Source organism: Gymnoscopelus microlampas (assembly GCF_963454915.1).
Source record: "Gymnoscopelus microlampas genome assembly, chromosome: 13".
In the NCBI taxonomy this organism is placed as follows: domain Eukaryota; kingdom Metazoa; phylum Chordata; class Actinopteri; order Myctophiformes; family Myctophidae; genus Gymnoscopelus; species Gymnoscopelus microlampas.
The window spans coordinates 15,519,923-15,540,933 of record NC_139950.1 but is presented as its reverse complement, the minus strand read 5'-3'; the positions used below and the strand labels follow the sequence as shown (position 1 = coordinate 15,540,933).

The 21,011-nt window shown below is 40.0% G+C and overlaps 1 protein-coding gene across 1 annotated transcript; it reads left to right on the top strand.

Annotated features, from left to right (window-relative positions):
* Positions 1-10,996: 10,996 nt before the first annotated feature.
* plek (pleckstrin) lies at positions 10,997-20,464 on the top strand. Its single transcript, XM_084075916.1, has 9 exons — positions 10,997-11,133; positions 12,711-12,866; positions 13,281-13,462; positions 14,294-14,385; positions 15,127-15,311; positions 15,931-16,035; positions 17,127-17,210; positions 18,274-18,346; positions 19,317-20,464. Exons 1-9 carry the CDS (start codon positions 11,092-11,094, stop codon positions 19,454-19,456), a joined length of 1,059 nt encoding a protein of 352 aa, XP_083932042.1. The 5' UTR covers positions 10,997-11,091; the 3' UTR covers positions 19,457-20,464.
* Positions 20,465-21,011: the final 547 nt, after the last annotated feature.

Here is a 21,011-nt window from a genome sequence, read left to right as displayed (position 1 = left end):
CAATAAAGAAGTCAAGTGGGATTTCCATTAGCAACTCTGTGGTCCTTCCAGAGCGATTAAAATAAAGAGTGACTTTTCTTTCCATTATGTGACCATTATACATGATAATCATGTAACCTTATGCTACACATGTGTGTGTTGCCTCATTGCACTTTATGGTATCTTGTATGTATTCTACCTTACTATCTGTGTTAGTTTGGGTAGGCTATTTGTAAAAGAAAATATTGGGATATTTTAAATATCTGTATGTTGGGATATCTTGTTAATGAGAGTTATTGCAAATTGTGTCTGTGTGTATTATAAACAGACCTGCGACTTTGTCCCTAAATATGTCAGTACGCTGGTCACATGCTGTGATAGACCTAGATAAATGAGGGTTTTGAATTATTTGATTTGCACAACAGAATGTATATACATAATGCATAATATGCTTCCATGGGAAAGGTGATATACTGTATAGTTGTTGTGCCGGTGGGGTAAGAAACCCTAAGGGGCTTATACAAGAACCTCACCATTTACATTACATACAATGTGAATGTATTAATATTAAAAACAAAAAAACTAACAAAAAGACAACAAAAAGAAATCAGATGATAAAGTAATAGAAAACAAGACAGGACAACAAAACATATAAGTACATACTGAGCAGCAAAGACACAAAACATTGTTTTTGTTTTTTTCCTTGGACAATGCAAAGACATAATCCTCCTATATTTGTGTGAAAAATAAAATAGAATATCCATAACGTGACAATATTATGGATGTCTATCCTCTAATTACCCACTCGGGTATTCAATGGGAGGGTGTGGTAACCACTAGATGGAAATGGGCATTCCATAACATGGGCATTCCCCTGGTGGAGGGTCAAAAAGGGTGGGTCACTAATACAATTTACCTGAGGAAGGCCAAACTTGTTTGGCTGAAACGTTCCTATGATGTACTCACACTTTTTTCTACAGTAAAAAACATATTTTGGATCTAAGCTGTTGTGCGGATTTTAAACACAGACACGTGCGTGTGTGTGACTGTGTGTGCGTGTGTGTATTTACATGCATTTTAGGGGCAGTGAAGACTTCCTGTTTCATAAGTTTCATCATGCTTACAGTGCCTCTCTCCCTAAAGCCTAGTGAAGTACATCTCTTCTCTCTTCTGGCACCATGTACCTCAGCAGACTACACAGTCTAGCTCCCTTATCAGAAGACCAAAACACACAGGGCTAGTTTCAAATTTCGAAAAGAAATTGTGAAAAATGTGGAATGTTTTTTCTTCATTTTCTTTCCCAACACCACATATCTTCTCTTATGTTCTATGCCAGTGGTTCTCCAAGTTCGGCTCTGGAAACCTCCCAGAGGTCCTTGAGGGGTTTCCAGGGGGGTCCCCAGCTAAATGAGTTAATATAGCATCAAAATCGGTTTAACCACTTTAACGTTATTCTATACTTAGGATGTTTGAATAGGCCATCTACAAGAGCTTGTAGATCTGCTATTTTCAAGTCAACATCACAAATCTTCTCCTATGGAGGTCCCTGGCACAAAATCTTTTCAAAAGGGGGGTCCGTGGCCAATATGGGGGGGGGGGGTCCTTGACGTGAAACTGTTTGGGAATCAATGCTGCATTTGGTTTGCCCATGTAGCCTAAGTTGTTTTCCAATCAAATGTCATGGAGAGCCGGGGTCTGCATAGTGACAGCTAATGAACGTCGGTCATCCAAGACGCATCAATAAACCCATCAATATCCTCCGCCATGGATGTTTATCAGCATGAAAGCGAATGAATCACATGGAAGTATTATGGTCTACATTCCGTCTCTGCCTTTGAAAATGTGACATTGTCGTGGAGGACTGTCGTGGAGGGCATCTCTGTGATCTATGTTTATAAGCATGAGATCATCATCATTGCAAGGTGACTTCTTTTTCTTTCTTTTTTTTTCTCACAAGGTGACTTTTAAATGACATTATTTCCATTTTCATAAAATCTGTAGGAATACCAAACGGGCAGAGTGGGTTATAGATCATCATAATATGCATTTGTCCACACGTTGTACACTAACCACTTGAACCCCACCATCCATATTCTGGGGGGAGCATCAGCCAAAGAAACAGCAGAGCTTGTAGATCGGCTATTTTTGGCAAAGAGATTTGGCGTAGACCATGGGGTCTTCAACAGGGGGTCCTCGGAGATACTTTAGGGTGGCCGCCAAATCTTTGTGTGATAGGAACTTTACTTAATCATTTTCAACATTAACCACTTGAACTCTTGCATCCCTATTCTGAGGAGAACATTATCCAAAAATAGCAGATCTACAAGCTCACAACGCGTCGCAGTTGTGAGCTTGTAGATCGGCTATTTTCTGCGAAGAGGTTTGTTGTACAGGGAAAAAAAGAGCAGACCAAGTACCGAGCCAAAGGTCAAGTTTACAAACTATTGAGGGTTTAAGTTAGCCTGGTAAACCCTCCCTCCGGAAATCTCATTTCCATTTGATTCCAGGAGTGAGTCTGGCCTGATTGCCCATTGTGGGAGTTTCTAGCGGAATTACCAACTAACCGAGCCAATCAGCGTCCTCGCTCATTGTTTTGTGATTGACAGCGGGGGTAGGCCAATCAGGTGGGACCAGAGTGGTTCACACGTCATTAATCAATACACCTTTCATACAAGCTGCTCATTAACATCAAAGACAAACCAATTACTCCTGGTGATAATCACTGCAGCCTAAAGTGGCTTAATTGGACATCAAAGGGCCACTTGGACATCACAGCTACATTACTCCCACCCATCTCCAGCCCACAGCCAAATTGCCCATATAGGTCTGCAGGCCAGACTCACTCCTGAAATAAAATACAATTGAGATTTCTGGAGGGAGGGTTTACCAGGATAGGTTTAAGTGGTTAGATGTATGAAAACACACATTTAACATGAATCCAATATGCAGTGGGGGAGGGGGGGGTCCTTGCTTCCTCTCTCTCTCAGCTAAGGGGTCCTTGGCCTGAAAAACATTGACGAGTCCTGGTGTAGACAAAAAAAAAGCGGTCCAAGCACTATGTACTATGTCTAGAGGGTTTAAGTGGCTAAAGGCTTCATTGGCTTCAATTGGATCACAAGTTCTTACAACGGTGAATTGGTAGAGAACCTGACACTCATGCCTACTGCAGCTCTTCCCTAGAGAGGTCTGTTTTTATGCTCCATGGGCTTAGCCTGACACTCAACCTGAATTTGCATTTCCTTTCACTCCATTAGTAGTGTTTTTATTGAATCGCAGCAAAGACATGTTTTTTTATGGCCATATACCTGGTAGCGATAGGCCTGTTATAACGTAATCGCCTGATCACAATTATTTGATACAATCGCAATAATTGGCATAATCGTCAATCATTTCTGTGTTGAAAAATGTTCATACATTTTTTTAACATTTAAAAAAATATATTTTTGGGAGAGCCGCTGATCCAACCAACTTTCCACTTGGTGCATCACACACTCGGGTCCTCTGTGATAAGCACGCCAAATTTGAACTCGGTCGGGCCTATTTGGGCATTCCCATATATGGGCCTATCTGGCGGTTTGGCGGTTCTGGACAACTACTAGATCTCCATATATACCTATATATGGGCATATTGTTTGGATCAACAGTTCTGAACAACCACCGATGAACTCCCTTGGACCTTGGAGAAGCACGCGCCAAGTTTGAAGTCGAGCGGTCGGACGGTTCTCGAATTACGTGAATTACAGACACACAGACGTACTGAGACCATTTACCATTTATAGTAGGATTATGTGGTAAAAGTCGACTTGTTGCTCTCTGGGCCAGAGCTTCATTGTAGAAGAGACATCAATATCAATCATATCCACCTGGTTAACCACAGAAGCCTGGTTAACCCTTTCATCCCCATACAGGGCATGTCATAATAGGGGAAAATAGATTAGCTATTTTCGGCGAAGAGATTTGGCATAGGAGGAAAATTAAGGAGGGGGGCAAGTACATGACTCCAGGGGGACCCCGGTCAACCAAGCATATAGGGATTACGTTGTTAAATAAATGAGGAAAATAATGATAGATTTTCAATCTGAAAGATGAGATGACATTAGTGTCATCTAATCTTTCTTGTTCGTATATCTTGTCCCTTGAGGAACACTAGTTTTAACACATTGTTTGCTCATTTGTCATAATAATAAAATAACATTAATCAGAATCACTTTGTTCTGTCCGGTTATTTGTTTCTGTACAAATGGGAGCTGCATCCAACACCAGCCACAGTACAGTGCAGACCACCCTTCACCTATTTCAGCTTTCATTGTTTCCGTTTGTTTGTAGGACCCTCTAGTGGTGTGTTTGCAACATTACACATACAGACTTGGCAAAAGGACTAGTTAGACCCACATCAACTGCTTTATACTCAAGTTATATTAACTATAATACATTGTTGACCTGAGTACCCAGGGCTCTATCCTTGTCCACCTCCTTTTTCCCCTCTACACCAAAGCTCTTCACTGAAAGTAGCAGATCTACAAGCTCACTGCTTGTAGATCTGCTACTATCACAGAAAACTGGCCTATTAAGACAGGACCAGAATAGGGATCCAAGTGATTAAAGTACAGTGTCATTATGTTTGAAATAACTTAAGAACAATTGATCAAAGTGGACTGGCATGTATTATTCATCGGGCGGCAAACATACTGAAAAATGTATTGTCTCAAATCTCCAAAGCACTCTTGTTCCAAACAGAATAGATCTTGTAGTGCAGGGGTCTTCACCAGGGGGTCCTCAAGAGTTAACACAGGGGGGGCGCCACATCTTTGTGTTATCTTTGTGGAACTTTTTTTTTTACATTAACCACTTGAACCCTAGCATCCCTTTTCTGCAGGGAAAATTAGCCAAAAATGGCAGATCTACAAGCTCATTGTGAGCTTGTAAATTGGCCATTTTGGGCAAAGAGGTTTGGTTTTGGGGGGAGGAAAAAGAGCAGGCCAAGTTCAAGTTTTCTAAGTAGGGTTTAAGTGGTTAACTGTCTGAAAATACACATTAACATGAATCCAACACAACGCAACACAGGTCTATGAAGCTATGAAAAACGTTGATCTGCAACACAAGTTAAACAATATGTAGTGGGGGTCCCTGGGCTGAAAAACGTTGAAGACCTCTGTTGTAGTGCATCGTCCCTCTCAGCTAAGTTGCCTCTAAATGTCCTCTTTCAGCCTCAGTTAACAGCTAACCCTTTTATTGTTTCCATTTTTCAGGTCTGGTCCCACGTTTGGAGCACATTTTAAATTCAATATACAGTAGTTTTTCAATCCACAGCCCTGTCTATCTCAACCACCTGTTCATTCCAACCACACAAGCCTCCTTCTGTGGCAACAATACACCGCAATGAAATACAAAGATATATGTGTAGCTTGTAGAGCCTGCTAATTTTCATGACTCTTGCAAAATTCTAAACCTGTCCAGATCAAGCTTGTTCCCCATACTTTTAGTGCACTCTTTTCTTTTGATACATTACATGTATCAAAAGAAAAGAAAGAGTCTGCACTAAAGGTTTAAGGCGCCAGCAACTAGGATGATGTGCATAACACTACCATTTGTCTGCACAATAAATGGAAACATAGATATAAATGTACATGATACAAAGTAGCTGGCCTGCGGTCAAGTTTAGATCTACACAAAATAGCAAGCTAGTGTGCAGGAAAATGTTTATTGATTGCTTGGCAACAGTCCAGTCCCAGTCGCGGAACTATTTGTGTTGGCAGAGCCGAACAAACGATAAAATAAACAAACAAATCATAATCTGTTGCTGCTTATTATACAGTGAACCAATAAATGGTGCTTGTAGAAGTGTTGCATAAAATCAATATCACACTTGAGATTGTGCTGTTGTACTGTATACACAATCAGCACGGCTGATATACAGTACAGCAGCCTCCGACCGAACAACACTCATGTGATTATTATTGTCGATTTGTATGTATTTATTATTATTATTATTTAATTTCATCTTTATTTATTCAGGGAAAGTAAGTTGAGGGCAAGCTCTCTTTTTCAGTGATGCCCTGATTACAGGAACAACAACAAACTCAATTAAATATATACACAATTTATAAAAGACGACAGACATGACATAGTCCATAGGACACAAGTACAGACAGATGTCACAGTGTTATTCAGTTCTATGAGTAAAACCCATTAAGACCTGAGGCCAATTCTACAAATGCCCTCTAAATCAGTATTTCTCACACCTTCCAGATGTTTCAAAAATGTTCAAGAATAGCAGATGTACAAACTTGCAGAGCTGTGAGCTTGTATATCTACTATTTTTGAGCCAATGCAAAACATTTAAGTCACAGAAGCTTTCCCCGTTTTAATGGGTTATACCATACTGTACATACACTGATGTACGGCCCATTTATTGAGCATAATACTGAAATACAGTATTATAGATGAGTCTTAACAGTAGGAATATTTAAAACCAAGTCATCTTGTGTGCACAGGTATTGGTGCTTTCAAACTCTAAGTAAACTGGTGAGATAATCAGGCAGTTTATTAATCAAGGCTTTGTCGATAAACGCTTAATATTGCTTATAATATCCAGAATCCTTGGATACATTATAACACCGGCTGTCTCTGTCTGGTGAGAAAGTCAAGAAAACAACCTGCATCTTTCTTCACACGCACATCCCTCATGTAGCAGCACACACACGCTAGAAATAGAACATAGAACATGTGCACAGTATATGTATGGCGTGGGAAATAAACTCAATCAATAAGCGCTGAAGAGGGGTGTGTGCGGTCATGCAATACAGAGTACAGACTACAACGTGTGAAAACCACTTCCTGTTTTCAGTTTAAGAGCTCCAGTGACTTTTTGGTCACAGCATGTGCCACACTGCAGGGACAGACCTAGTCATTTGAGTCTGGGTAGTATTACTGTAGGGCAGGGGTTTTCAACTGATTATGAACCAGGGACCACCAACCTGACTAAGAACCTGGGGACCACTGATCTATTCCTATTCCACGGTTACCCTAAGTCTGTTCTCTTAAAGGAGGAGTTCACCCAAAAAAGGACTTATTTTCTATCAATTACACACCCCATGAAGCCTTGATTTCATGGATTTATTTTTGTTTTTGTGGCATTCCTACGACAATAATTTGATGACCGTGTGTATTTCCGGTAGGAGACACAAATAATCTACTTTGTGTCTCCTACCGGATACATTAGCCGGTAGGAGACGGGAATCAAATTATTAGCTTAGGAATGCGACAAAAAACAAAAAATAATCCATGGATTGAAGGCTTCATAGGGTGTGCAATTGATAGAAAATAAGTCATTTTTTTGTGTGAACTCCTCCTTTAACCTTCTATAATATGAACTCCTGTTAACTGATATACTGATGAGCATACTCTGGCACATTTCCTAATAATGATGACTCAACCAGACAATCCAGTTCACTTTCCCTTGAGATTCTAACTCCCTTTTCTGTGGAACTTATTTTTGACCACCGACTTCCCAGTAACTGACCACATTGACGTGTCATCATTTAGTGCACTGTTTCTCAACTAATCTTCACTTTCCTACTGTAACTGCCCCTCTGCCTTGTAAGTTTGATAAGGATGAGACAGTGGAGTTTCAAACGGATGCTGGTTTAATTTCTCTGTAGCACCGTGAAAACTATTGAAAATGACAAAATATACATGGTCAAGTCTAAACAAACAATAGACCAAAATAAGCTTAAACTTGACAACAAACAAATAATATACTTCTTAAATGGGGTAAATAAGCCGTTTTAGGACAATAAAACAACATTAGACATGAAATTAACCTTTGTAAACAAAGCCTATGCCTTAAGAAGACATAATACATCTGATGCATTCATCCTGGTTGGCATTGAAGTGGTTATATTAAAGCAGCAAAAAACGATCTTTTAAGCTTAAAATAAACACACTCTATGAAATGTTCAGCTTACAAACCTCATTCCGCCTTCCAAGGGGTGTTAAAACATGAATTAGAATGTATTTATTCTCAAACTAAAGTTTGTTTTGAACTGGCTGTCGCCATCTTGGTTTTGTAGAAACTCTGGCGGGATTCCCACAACGTGACTATGTAGTGACTGAATGTACAGAAGAAATGGGGAAACATTGCCACCCAGTGGACCTTTTTTTGTGAACCACACATTCTCAAAACGTAGCAATAAAACACAACCCATGGTATCACAAAGGTAGATAAACAACTATCAATCAATGAAGATGAACAACTATAACTGTATAGCAAGTATCAAACACCCTTCGGTTGGTGGTTATTGCACCTACATTACTAAATGCATAGTCAGGGAAGACATGCACTACGGACCACCAGTTGACAACCCTGTAAAAGAACTGAGAATTGTGGCAGACCTGTAGTTTTCTGGAAGTTATTCCAGGTATAATAGAGTACAGAAGTCCTGACGTCACTCGTCCATCCCCTGGTTCGTAAAGTAATTTTGCTATGGAGAATAACATTGGTTCATCTTAGAATCGTCTCATATAAGAATTGTGGTCCAAAAATAAACACACTGTCTTGGCGATATTGTCAGGGAGGTGGCTCTGTATCGTTTATGATAGTCAGTCACTCAGATTTGAAACAGTCTGCTTCTGGCGAGAATTTTACAAATTTGTCGGAAGTAACATTAGCGTTTTTTCACCGTCAGTTGATGCATATCCATGAGAGTAGAACCGCCGGGGTCATTTGTTTATTTTTGGAACACGGTTCTTATTTGACTCGATATTAAACACGTCTATGGGAATTCAGAATGGGGGGGAAAAAACACGACCCAGGTAGGATGTGTAAATTACCAGACTTCGGTGCTCTATACTGTATATGTATAGAGCACCGAAGTCTGACGTCACTGCCACTAGAGGGCGCTGTTTCATGGGTTCGTGGGTTTATTTTTTGTGTTGAAATCCCCATTTGGGAATCTTAGATCACGTCATATAAGAACTGTGTTCCAAACATAAGCACACCACCCCGGCGTTTTTGTCAGGGGGGTGGCTCTGCATCGTTTATGATATTCATTCATATTTGATACAGCCTGTTTCTGGCAAAAATTGAATTCATTCTGCCTTAAAAGTCTTAAGAACTACTACTTCCGGGTCTGATATCACTGTCCCCACAGCAGCCGCGTTCATGGGAAATGTAGTCTTTGAGTTGTTTGACTCGTTTCTAGTGTTTATATTGTGTTACTCTTTGGGTAAATGTGTACATTTACACCTTCAGTCGATGCTTCATATCCATATGAGTAAAATCGCCAGGGTGGTGTGTTTATTTTTGGAACACAGTTCTTATATGAAGCGATCTAAGATTCCCCAATGAGGATATCAACACAAAAAGTAAAGCCCCGAACCTGCGGAAAAGCGCCTTCTACTGACATCAGGACTTCGGTGCTCTATAGCGTATAGCATTAAGGGCACCTATTGTCAGAGTACTTAGTGCAGTACCCAGTATCATGGCACTTGGAGGCCAGTCAATGACATCAACATCAGAATGATGATGTCATTTTGATGAACACACACACACACACACACACACACACACACACACACACACACACACACACACACACACACACACACACACACACACACACACACACACACACACACACACACACACACACACACACACACACACACACAGAGAGAGATTTGCGTAAGTTATAGAAGGATGCCCTGTAGCTAATAGATGGGGAACAAGTTACTAGTTACAGCATGAGTCATAAGTTTTGACTTAAGTATTTGTTAAGAGTTGAGTAACAGCTTTCAGTAGAAGTAAACCTTGCCAGTCTGCTGCCAACTCCTCCTACTATTGTAACATCATCAGTACTGCATGGATGATCTTGACCTTTTCCTTGGTTGCAATACACTGATGACTCAAGACACTACTGATTTTATACCGCAACTGACCTTGTTTCACCAATTTGCTGTTCTGACATATCAGATGAAATCATGAATATATTGTTTTATTTATTCATTTATTTTTGCCTTTTAACCCTTTTTCTCGTTATGCCAATTAATTCCTCCTCCTACACACATTTCTGTGTTGTCACTGCTGTTGTATCCTACTGACTCACCTGCCCCAACCAGGATGACGTAGAGCCTCCGTTCTACTCCTCCCGCCCAACACTCCCTGCTGACAGGTGTCGCCCCAGCACGTAGGAATACATACGGAGACGAGACACCCTCCCCGTCCGGCTTCCCTCCCCCGAACACGGGCCAATTGTGTTCGTATAGACTACACCACGAACCCACAACCTCCGTGGTGGTGGGCAGATACTTTACCACTGTGCCACCCGAGGGCTGAACATCTCATTTTTAATGTATAGAAAAGAATAAAGATGTCAAGGTAAAAACAATTTGATGTTTGTGACATTTCTTAAATTATTTGTCTACTCTGCACCGCAATTTTAGTCTTATTGTGTTCAAATGTCCTTTTATAGTGTTCAAATGTCCTTTTATATTTAGTTGTAATTTTTAAACCATACCATAGATATTGAATTGCCTTGTGGTTGAAAAGTGCAAATAACAAAAACAAGCAAACATGCCTTGCCTTGCCTAAGAGTTGGAAGAACAGAGGGTTTAAAGTTATAAAGTTTAATCAACTATAAACATTAACATTAATAGTACATTAAAGTACATCAAAAGTTTGTTAATGAACTATAAACCACTTGCATCTCTATTCTGGGAAGAACATTCGCCAAAAATAGCAGATCTACAAGTTCACAATTGTGTTGAGATGCCTTTGTGACGCATTGTGACTCAACTCAGGTGTCTACTATTTATACGGTATAGTTATTCTAAAGTGTTACCCTGACGCAACAAGTGAACAGCATACTGTACAAAAATGTTTTGCGTACAGTAAGGTATTTGCTCACACAAACCAGGCCAACTAAATATAAGTGCAGAATGAGTGATAGCCAACATGTATTTATACTGCAGACAAGAGGAAGCTGGGCTCAACCGCCCACATTGTGTCATACCCCCACAGCACAACAGCAACTTCCCCTAAAACCACTGCATGTGTGTTTGCGTTATATTGTATGTATTCGCGTGTGTTACAGTACCCAGACGACCTGAACCATGGAACCAAAACAGATCAAAGAGGGATACTTAGTCAAAAAGGTAAGACAAATAAGTGTACAATTATTATATCCGATCTTGGGTCACTAATATAAGGACTCTCGGACCTTTCCTGGAGGTGCTTGGGCTTGCCACTGAGCAATACGGATGTGGTCTCATGGGCAAACTTCTATTTTAGTTTAACAGGATGACAGTTCTTCAGCACTGGATGCTAGGGTCTTGGGTATACGGTTAGCTGAATCAACAGCAGGTTGATCAGTTTGCACTCTTGCTTTGCTCTTCATTGCCAATACACTATATCAATGTGTCTCTTTGACGACAAGAACTAAGTGAACAGTGAACCTTCTAACTTATTTCACAAGTTGTGGGTTTGTTTCTCTACGTTTTAAGTCATGGAATTGGTTCTTGGTTAGAGTAAGTAAGTTACAGTAGTAATTCATAAGTAAGTAAGTACAGTACAGTAGGTTACAATGGGTTACAGTAAGTAAGTTAGTAATTAAGTAGTAAGTAACTACAGTACAGTACAGTAGGTTACACTGGGTTGCACTTTTTAGTCAATAAGAGCTAAAAAAAAAAAAAGAAGCTTTTTGAGACTCTGGTTCCAGGTTGAAACCATACAGTGTGCATCACACCGTTACACTAAACCAGTAGTTCTCAAACTTTTTCGTGTCAAGGACCTCCAAATTGATATACATTTGGCCGCAGACCCCCATCTGCCATTGTAGATCTGCTATTTTCACTAGTTTAGGTCCAGGGCAAACGTCTAATTTATCTCTTGGGTCTTGAGCTAAAACGTTTGGGAACCACAGCCATAAAGTAATGATAAAAGAATTGTAGATAAAGAAGATAACCCAAAGTGAGAGAGCAAAAAAGAAAGAGTGGTGGATTCAGGGAGTGGGTGGATGAAGGGGAAACTATTACAGTTTGGATACCCAGATCATATGGGAGGGGGATGACCTCATCATGGAGGGATGACACATCGTTACTGTCGGGTGGAAACCTCATATGTCCAAAACTGTTACTTAGGATTACATTTTTTTTTTTATTGCAAAACAAAATAGCAGATAAGCTCATGCGACACATTTTGAGCTTGTAGATCTTCTATTTTTGCTACTTTTGTGTGACACTGTAGTATGATAAAGAAGGGGATTCATTTACGGGAGGGGGAGGCAAAACTTGATTGAGTCCAAGTGAAATGGAGAGAGAGAGAGAGAATGGAACAAAAGACAGTAGCTCACAAACAGCAGATGTACAAGCTCGCAGCGCGGCACAAAGTGACGCACTGCCCTATGTATACTTAGGCTATACATTTTAATATATAGTCTGGGTACTGTAACCCACGTGGATACAGTATAACGCAAACACACATGCAGCTGTTTAAGGGGAAGTTGCTGTTGTGCTGTGGGGGTATGACATAATGAGTAGGTTACTTCTACTTTCAGTAGATTTTGATGTGAATACTATTTGTGCTTTTACTCAAGTACATTTTGAACACCCGACTTTTATATGTAACAGAGTATTTCTACATTAGTGGTATCGGTACTTTTACTTAAGTACAAAATGTGAGTAATTTTCCCATCACTTTCTGTTAACCATCTGTGCGATTAATCCCCCCTCAGGGTACAGTGCTGAACTCCTGGAAAGCGGTGTGGGTGGTGCTCTCAGAAGATGGGGTGGAATTCTTTAAAAAGAAGACTGACAACTCTCCCAAAGGAATGATCCCACTGAAGGGTGCAACCCTCACCAGTCCATGCCAAGCTTTCGGCAAGCGGACGGTAAGAACAATTGTCTCAATGGTTTATTATGTGGATGCGTATTTGTGGAAGCCAAGGACAGGGAAATCTGAATAGAGTGGATACAGTACTGCAGGGGTTTTCAAACAGGGGGTCCAGGACCCTTAGGGGGTCCTCAGAGTTACTACAGGGGGGCCGCCAGATCTTTGTGTGATAGGTTATTTTTTTTTGTGTTGCATTAACCACTGGAACCCTACAGCATCCTTAATCTGAGGAGAACTTTAGCCAAAAATAGCAGATCTACAACTCATAGCACTCTGTGCCGTGCTATGAGCTTGTAGATCTGCTATTTTTGAAAAGCCAAAGTATAAAATAATGGTTATAGCTAAAATCTAAAATGACACAGATGCGTTCCCGGATTGAATGCGGGTTAACAAAGCAATGTTGTTATTTCAGATGGTGTTCAAAATAACCACGGAGAAGAAACAGGATCATTTCTTCCAAGCCACGCACGTGGAAGAGAGAGAGTCCTGGGTCAAAGACGTCAAGCGGGCGTTGACCTGCCTGGCGGGGGGCAAGAAGTTTGCCAGGAAGTCCACGAGGCGCTCCATCCGTCTGCCTGACACAGTCAACCTGAGGTACTGTTGGTTCTGTCAAATGTTCCTTGGCTGAGGAAGCAATACATCATTGCTGTCGGGAAGACACCTCTTATCTTCATATTTTATTTAACGTAGTCTTTTTTCGTAAATTAACGCCCTACTTGATCATACTACAGCGTCACACAAACGCATCAAAAGTAGCAGATCCATGAGCTTGAAAAGTGGCGCGAAGCGACCCGTTTTGAGCTTGTAGATCTGCTGCTTTTGAATTTGAATCCTGAAAAGTAAGAGTTTTGGACATAATGAGGTTTCCACTCAACAGAGAAGATATATAGTGTTGCTGTCAGCCAGAAACCTTGTATCTCCATATTTCGCACAAAAGTAGTGTTAATAGACAATCTATCAGAGCTTGAAGATCTGCTATTTTCACTATTTTGAAAGATTTTAAAACATAATAATAAAAAAGGCACTACGTTAGAAATAGATATTTTAGAAATACTTTCAAAAATCAAGTATCACATACAAAAAAATCTCTTTAAAAAGAAAAAAGAAACCAACAGGAATACAGCGGATTTAAAATGGCACTGTCAATCCGGTATGTAAGAATAATGTATAAGGTATAATATAGAATGTTAAAGTTTCCTTTAAAAAGAAAAACGTTTCCTTTGATGCTACGCACATCGATTCCAGTGTGCAATTGACCTATAAAGTACAGCCCTCTTCATTGAATTAGACTTAACATTATCAATCCACCTCCAGCCCCACGAGTGGAATATGTATGAGTATCAGGGCAGTAAGTTATCTTATTATTAAAAATATAGGAGTTTGAGTGTTAATGACTGGAGTTTGAGTGCTGCTTTTCTTCCTCAGCGAGCTGTACCTACTGATGAAAGACCAGGATAACGGAGTTAAAGAACTAAAACTGGAGAAGGAGAAGAAAGTCTACAATCACTGCTTCACTGGTACTACACACCACTTCTCCCTATTCTATTCAAAGCACTTGTACGTGGTCAAAATAATTTACAAATCACTTCTCTTCCTCCTTCCCCCCACCTTGCACACTGCACAGGTGCCACAGTGGTGGAAAAAGTACTCACATGTTTTACTTAAGTAGAAGTATCAATACTGCAATATACTGTATACACACTAAGTTACAAGTAAAAGTCCGGAATTCAACATTTACTTGAGTAAAAGTACAAAAGTATTGGTATCAAAATGTACTTAAAGTACCAAAAGTATTAAGTAGTCATTATGCAGAATGTCCCATTTCACAAGTTTGCAAATGTATGAAATGTATAAAAACTTTTGAAAATAGCAGATCTACAAGCTCACAATGCGTCGCGATGCGACGCATTGTGAGCTTGTAGATCTGCTATTGTCCGTAATGTATATAGGGCTGAAGTGGTTAATGTATGTTCTGTAATAATAATAATCCAAATCTATAAAGTAACTGGTAACTAAAGTGTTCAAATAATTGTAGTTTAGTAATAGAGATCTAGTGGAGTGGAAGTAAAAGTATCAAACATTTGAAATACTCCAGCAAAGTAAAAGTACCCCAAAATCATACTTAAGTGCAGTACTTGAGTAAATGTACTTAGTTACTTTACACCGCTGCCTATTCTATTCACAGCCCTTGTACGTGGTCAAAAGAACTTACAAATAACTTCTCTTCCTCCTCCACCCCCCACCTTGCACACACACAGGTGCCACAGTGGTGGAGTGGCTGATTTCAAAGGGGAAAGCGAGGAACAAGCCAGAGGCCCTCATGTTGGCTACAGGCCTCATGAACGAGGGCTTCCTCCTGCCGGCGGGGGACCTGTCCAAGCAAGGAGCAGAGGGAGGCGCAGAGTCTGTCCTATTAGATGAGCCAGATGCTCTCTACTTCTTTGTAAGCATCAGCTGAAATCTATTACCAATAACATCTATCAACCGGAAATGTAATTTAACGACACATGAAGTCACTGCAATTCATCACAGGGAATGTAACTTCAAATCATGACATAGAGGGATGTGTACCACTAACATTTATCACAGGGTACATAATTTTAACAATATCAAATTAGTGTACCACTGACATTTATGAGGGGACGTAACTTCATCACACAAAATGAGTATACACAGTACCACTAACATTTATTACAGGGATAAACAATTGTACATTGTATGTAAAGTATGTATGTTTTTTGATTGGACAATGTGGAAAAAAACCAAGAGGGCCCTGTTCAGACTGACCCAAATCCAGTCCCAAAATCGGATTAGTGGCCTATCCAGATTGTTTTTAAGGAGTCTGAACAGAAAAAGGAAACCCACATGGAAAGAGGTTTTTGCTAATCAGATTTGAATCACATTCCTTAGCCTTGTTCAGACTCCAAAAAAAAACATCCGACTCCAATCTGGGTATAGGAAATCAGGAAATCAGATCATAGTGGGGCTGCCAGTCTGAACAGCTACCTGTAGGGCCTATAAGTGCAGTAGAAGGTCACACAGCTGTCTATCTGGTGTCACAGGCGGACAGTGGGTTTTTCTGCGAGGGTTACTCCAGTGACGAGGACGTGCTTCTGAAGGAGGAGTTCAGAGGAAACATCGTAAAACAGGGATGTTTACTAAAACAGGTGAGACAGAGAAAACTGCAAAACCACCGTCAAACTATCGTTCTATGAAGTTGGATATCTGTCTCACACTTCTAGCGACACGTCAAAGTGTGTAAGAACGGAAGGGAAGCTTTAGCCAAGTTCAGCCTCTTTTAACCCATTTAAACCTGTGGCCGATTCTACAAATGCCTTCTAAATCAGTAGTTCTCACATTGTATGTCTGCTATTCTAAAATTACATGTATCCTTTCCCGAGTTGACAGCTGTGCACGCTTACACAAGAGTTAAATTATTTGGTTTCGGTTCCTCAACCTTTGTAGCAGCAATAACAACAATTATGATTCAGTCATTTCAGTAATTATGATTCAGTCAGGAACACTCACGTCAAAGTAGATTTAACCATTTACAAATGGAATACAGTTCAGCTTGACGTTAAAGGCCCCGCTCTTGGAGATATTCCCAGCATTTTGTCCAAGCAGCATGCTAAGCTAAATCAGGCAATGTTAAGCAAAACCCCCATAGGGATACAATATCAAACAATAAGCAATACATTGACATATTAGTTTGAATTAGCAGATAGAATATCACAAGTATTTGAGCCTATGCCAGACTCTGATCAAAAGGTGGAGGCTGGGGTGGAGGAGGCAGTTAAGCGGCAGTGAAGCAGGCAGTGAAGCAGCAAGACAAGCAGAGACCTAGTGATTGCAAAGCCGTATTTAAAGGAACCTCTTTGCGTGAGCTGTGAATGGAGTATGAATGTGTGACGTAATGACCGGCAGAGCTGTGAATGGGTAATAGGAGGCTAGGCTGATGTTCACATCAGCTGACTGACAGCCGATTACAGCTGAGGCGTGCGAGACTACCGTGTCCTGCATGAACTAACGCTATGCTTCATTTATTTTCAGTGTATTTTCTATTCGGGTTCTTTAGGTTTCACTGTAAAATGTAATGTAGATAAGAAAAGCACAAAAGTGAAAGAGCTGAAACTAGTGCACAGATCACTTTTAGATTCATTGCACATGTCGACAGCGCCAAATTTGAGGTCATAACCCTTCCACAAACCATGGCCTGAAAATGCAAAAATATAATAAATTGCTGTCATGCACCTCACAGGGACATAAGAGGAAGAACTGGAAGGTGCGGAAGTTCATACTGAGAGATGACCCCGCGTACATGCATTATTATGATCCCGCAAAGGTAAAAATATATGTATTTGCAAATGCTGGAAATATGCTGTTTCGCAATTAAATATGCTGTATGCAATGAAATGTTCTCTATGCTAGAGAACATTTGCTATGAGATACTGTATGCTATGACATATCGTTGCTGTCGGGTGGAAACCTCCAAATATGTCCAAAACAGGATGTTTTCAGGATTCAAATTCAAAAATAGCAAAAGTAGCAGATCTACAAGCTCAAAACGCATTGCATCGCGCCACGTTTTCGAGCTTGTAGATCTGCTACTTTTGATACTTTTGTGTGACGCTATAGTATGATCAAGTTGGTCGTTAATTTACGAAAAATCACACAAAGTTAAAATATGGAGATAAGAGGTTTCTGCCCGACAGCAACGACATGCTGTATGCAATTAAGTATGCTGTATGTTAAATATGCTCGGGTGGCGCAGTGGTAAAGTCACTGCCCACCACCACGGAGGTTGTGAGTTTGAATCCACCGTGGTGCGTCGAGCGTCCACACAAACACAATTGGCCCGTGTTCGGGGGAGGTATGCCGGGCGGGGAGGGTGATATCGGTCATTGCATGTACTCCTATGGGTTGGGGCGGCACCTGTCAGCGGGGAGTGTTGGGCGGGAGGATTGGATGAAGGCTCTACGTCCTCCTGGTGGGGGCTCCTCACTGGCAGGTGAGTCAGTAGGATACAACAGCAGTGACAACACACAAATGTGTGTGGGAGGAATTAATTGGCATAACGACTAAATTGGGGAGAAAAAGGGGTAACAAAAATTGTCTACTCTAAATTTTAGGGGGTAAAAAGGGAAAAAAATGCTGTATTTAATAAAATATACTGTATCTAATGAAATGTGCTATATGCAATGAAATGTGTTGTATGCAATGAAATGTGTTGTATGCAATGACATATACTGTATGCAATGAAATATGTTGTATGCAATGTGTGAAAGAGAATGGCTTCAGTACATTTCCTCTCACTCACTTTATCACACCTTCTCTCTCTCTCTTTCTCCCACACTTTCTTTCTCTCTAAAACCTCTCTCTCCCTCTCTCTCTCTCTCTGGTCTCAGGGTGAGGAGTACCCTCTGGGCTCCATCCATCTCCGTGGCTCTGTGATCACAGCAGTGGAGTTTGTTCCAGATGGTGAGTGATTCTGTTGCTACGAGATACTGCACATACCCAGCTACCATGTCCTCCCACTGTGACAGACAGACCGTGACCAGGAAATACTATATAGCCTACAGTATGACAAGTGGTTCATTTCAGCTCCCTAAACGTCTTGGTAAAACTGTAAAAGGGATATTTCACTTTCAAACATGTTTTAACATCTACTCAGGTTTTTGTGAGCACCCCAGACTGTTTTTAATTTGCTTGATTCAGTATATAGTTATGTAATATTAATTTTGTCAAACACAACCCCTTCCTATACAAACGTTGTAACTTTAAACTTAGATTAATTGAAAACACCTGTCCATGGTTCTGGGGACTGATATTGTCCTTCTAATGCATGGGGAGACCATGTTTTTTCAAATTACTTTTTTTTATTTATTTTTTTATAGTTTTATAGAAAAAAAAGTATTGAAAAACACGGTCCCCTCAAAAATAAGGACAATATCAGTCACCAAAACCAAGGACGGCTTTCAATTAATCTAACATGGTTAAAATGGAGCTTGAAGTTACAATGGGTTTATATAAGAAGGGGGCATGTCTGCTAAAATTAATATCAAATATCTATGTCTGGGGTGTTCACAAAAGCCATGTTAAAATTACCCAACCATGTTTGAGAGTGAAATATTCCTTTAAGGTCGGTTCTATAATGCATTATAAGCACATTTATAATAAATTATAACAGCTTTTAAAAGACACTTTATAACTGACTAAGATATGGTCGTTGTGTTGTTCCACTGAGCTAATAATGCATCCAGAACATTTAATACTTCATAAACGTTGTTATAAGTTGTTACGCATAATTATAAACATTCATAACAAGTGTTACAAAGCCTCATAAGTGCGGTATAATGCATTATAAATGCAATTATAATGCATTATAGACCCAACCCTTAAGTAAAGTGTAACCAACGTCTTCAACGCAGTCCCTTTTATCCGTTCCCAGCTAAGAAGTACGACGTCGACGGCAATCTCTTCGAGATCATAACCTCAGATGAGAGGCACTACTTCTTCCAGGCCGCTACAACCGAGGAGAGGAAGCAGTGGATCCAGGCGATACAGGCTGTGTCAAAAAGCGGGAAGTAGCTCACATGCAGTGAGATGCCAGCCATATAATGTTGTGCGGTACGCACAAACAAAAAGACGGCTCGATTAAATGTAGGGCAACAGATAAGGAGAAACTTTTGATATTTTCACATTGTCACTGTCGGGTGGAAACCTCATTCTGTCCAAAACAGAATTCAATTAAAAAAAATAGTCATATTTCGACATGTTTTGAGCTTGCAGATCGGCTATCTTATCTACTTTTGTGTGACACTGTAGTAAGACAAAGTAGGGCATTAATTTATGAAAAAACATACAAAAGTTAAAATATGGAGATAAGAGGTTTCTCTCCGACAGCAACGATGTAGTCCATATCCCTTACACTAGCAGGTCCTTTTTTTCATATAATTATATGAAAATGACTTAAAATGAGAGTTTTTTGACAAGGTGACCCTCTATACAGTAACAGAATGGAAGAGCACAGTGACATCACCAGTAGAGGAGGCTGCTAGATGTACACTGTATTGACTGTAAAAGGTAAAATACTGGCCTATCAATGAACATAGTAAATGTCTAGTCTATCATTTAAAAATGTAGAAATGAAATGCATATTTATGACATAAGTGTGCTTATATTTGTTTATAGGTAGTTTAGGTGAGTTAACCAGGCTGCTCAAAACTGCTCAAAACTGCTCAACTAAAAGTTGGGGGCGGGGCAGATTTGCCTGTTCAAAGACCCTTTTCCAACATTTATAAAACATAATGTATTTTTCCAGATTATTTAATGCTATTATTATGTTAATTGTGACATAAGTAATCCCCCCCCTTCACATCTTTTTGAGCGTTTCAAATGATCTGTTGCCCTGCCTTTAAAGTTGATGTACATTAGATGAACACTTTAATAAACTTTCACTTTTTCACTTCAAAGTGGGTGAAGTTAACTGTAGAATATTTTGTTTTTAATAAACTTTTGAGTGATCATTTTTTTCTCCAATTAGTCAGTCCATGAAACAAACAATATAATAATAAATGCCCTACTTCATCATGCAAGGCAAAACTACTTTCACTATTTTAAAATACAAAAAGAAAATACAAAATAATAATAAAAAAAAGGAAAGGTTTCAACACGACAGCAACGATATGAGCAACAGTGCTACAGTATGAGGCAGGAAGCGTGTAAAGAGAAGTTAAGCAACGTGGCTTTCATTATCTCCTCCACATTCATCAGTTTTTGTTATTAAACATAATCATTGAAGCACACGCCTATCCACAGTTCCTGTGACTAGACTAGAATCATATCCTGGCTTTGACTTCTGTCACTTTGTGGGTTTTTAACAGTGTTTTCCATTTGTGTCTGCATTTAATACTGACACTCATTACATGTTTGTCTAAAATGAGCGTGGACTGCAGAGGTGTCGATATTAACCAGTGACACTGTCGGGTGGAAGGAAACCTTGTTGGCCTATCTCCAAAATACAAGCAGCTGCTATTTATATACTTTTCTAATCAAAAATAGCAGATCAGCTCACAAGGCGTTGTGAGCTTGTAGATCGGCTATTTTTGCCACTTTTGTGTGACAAGAGTATGCCAAAGTAAGG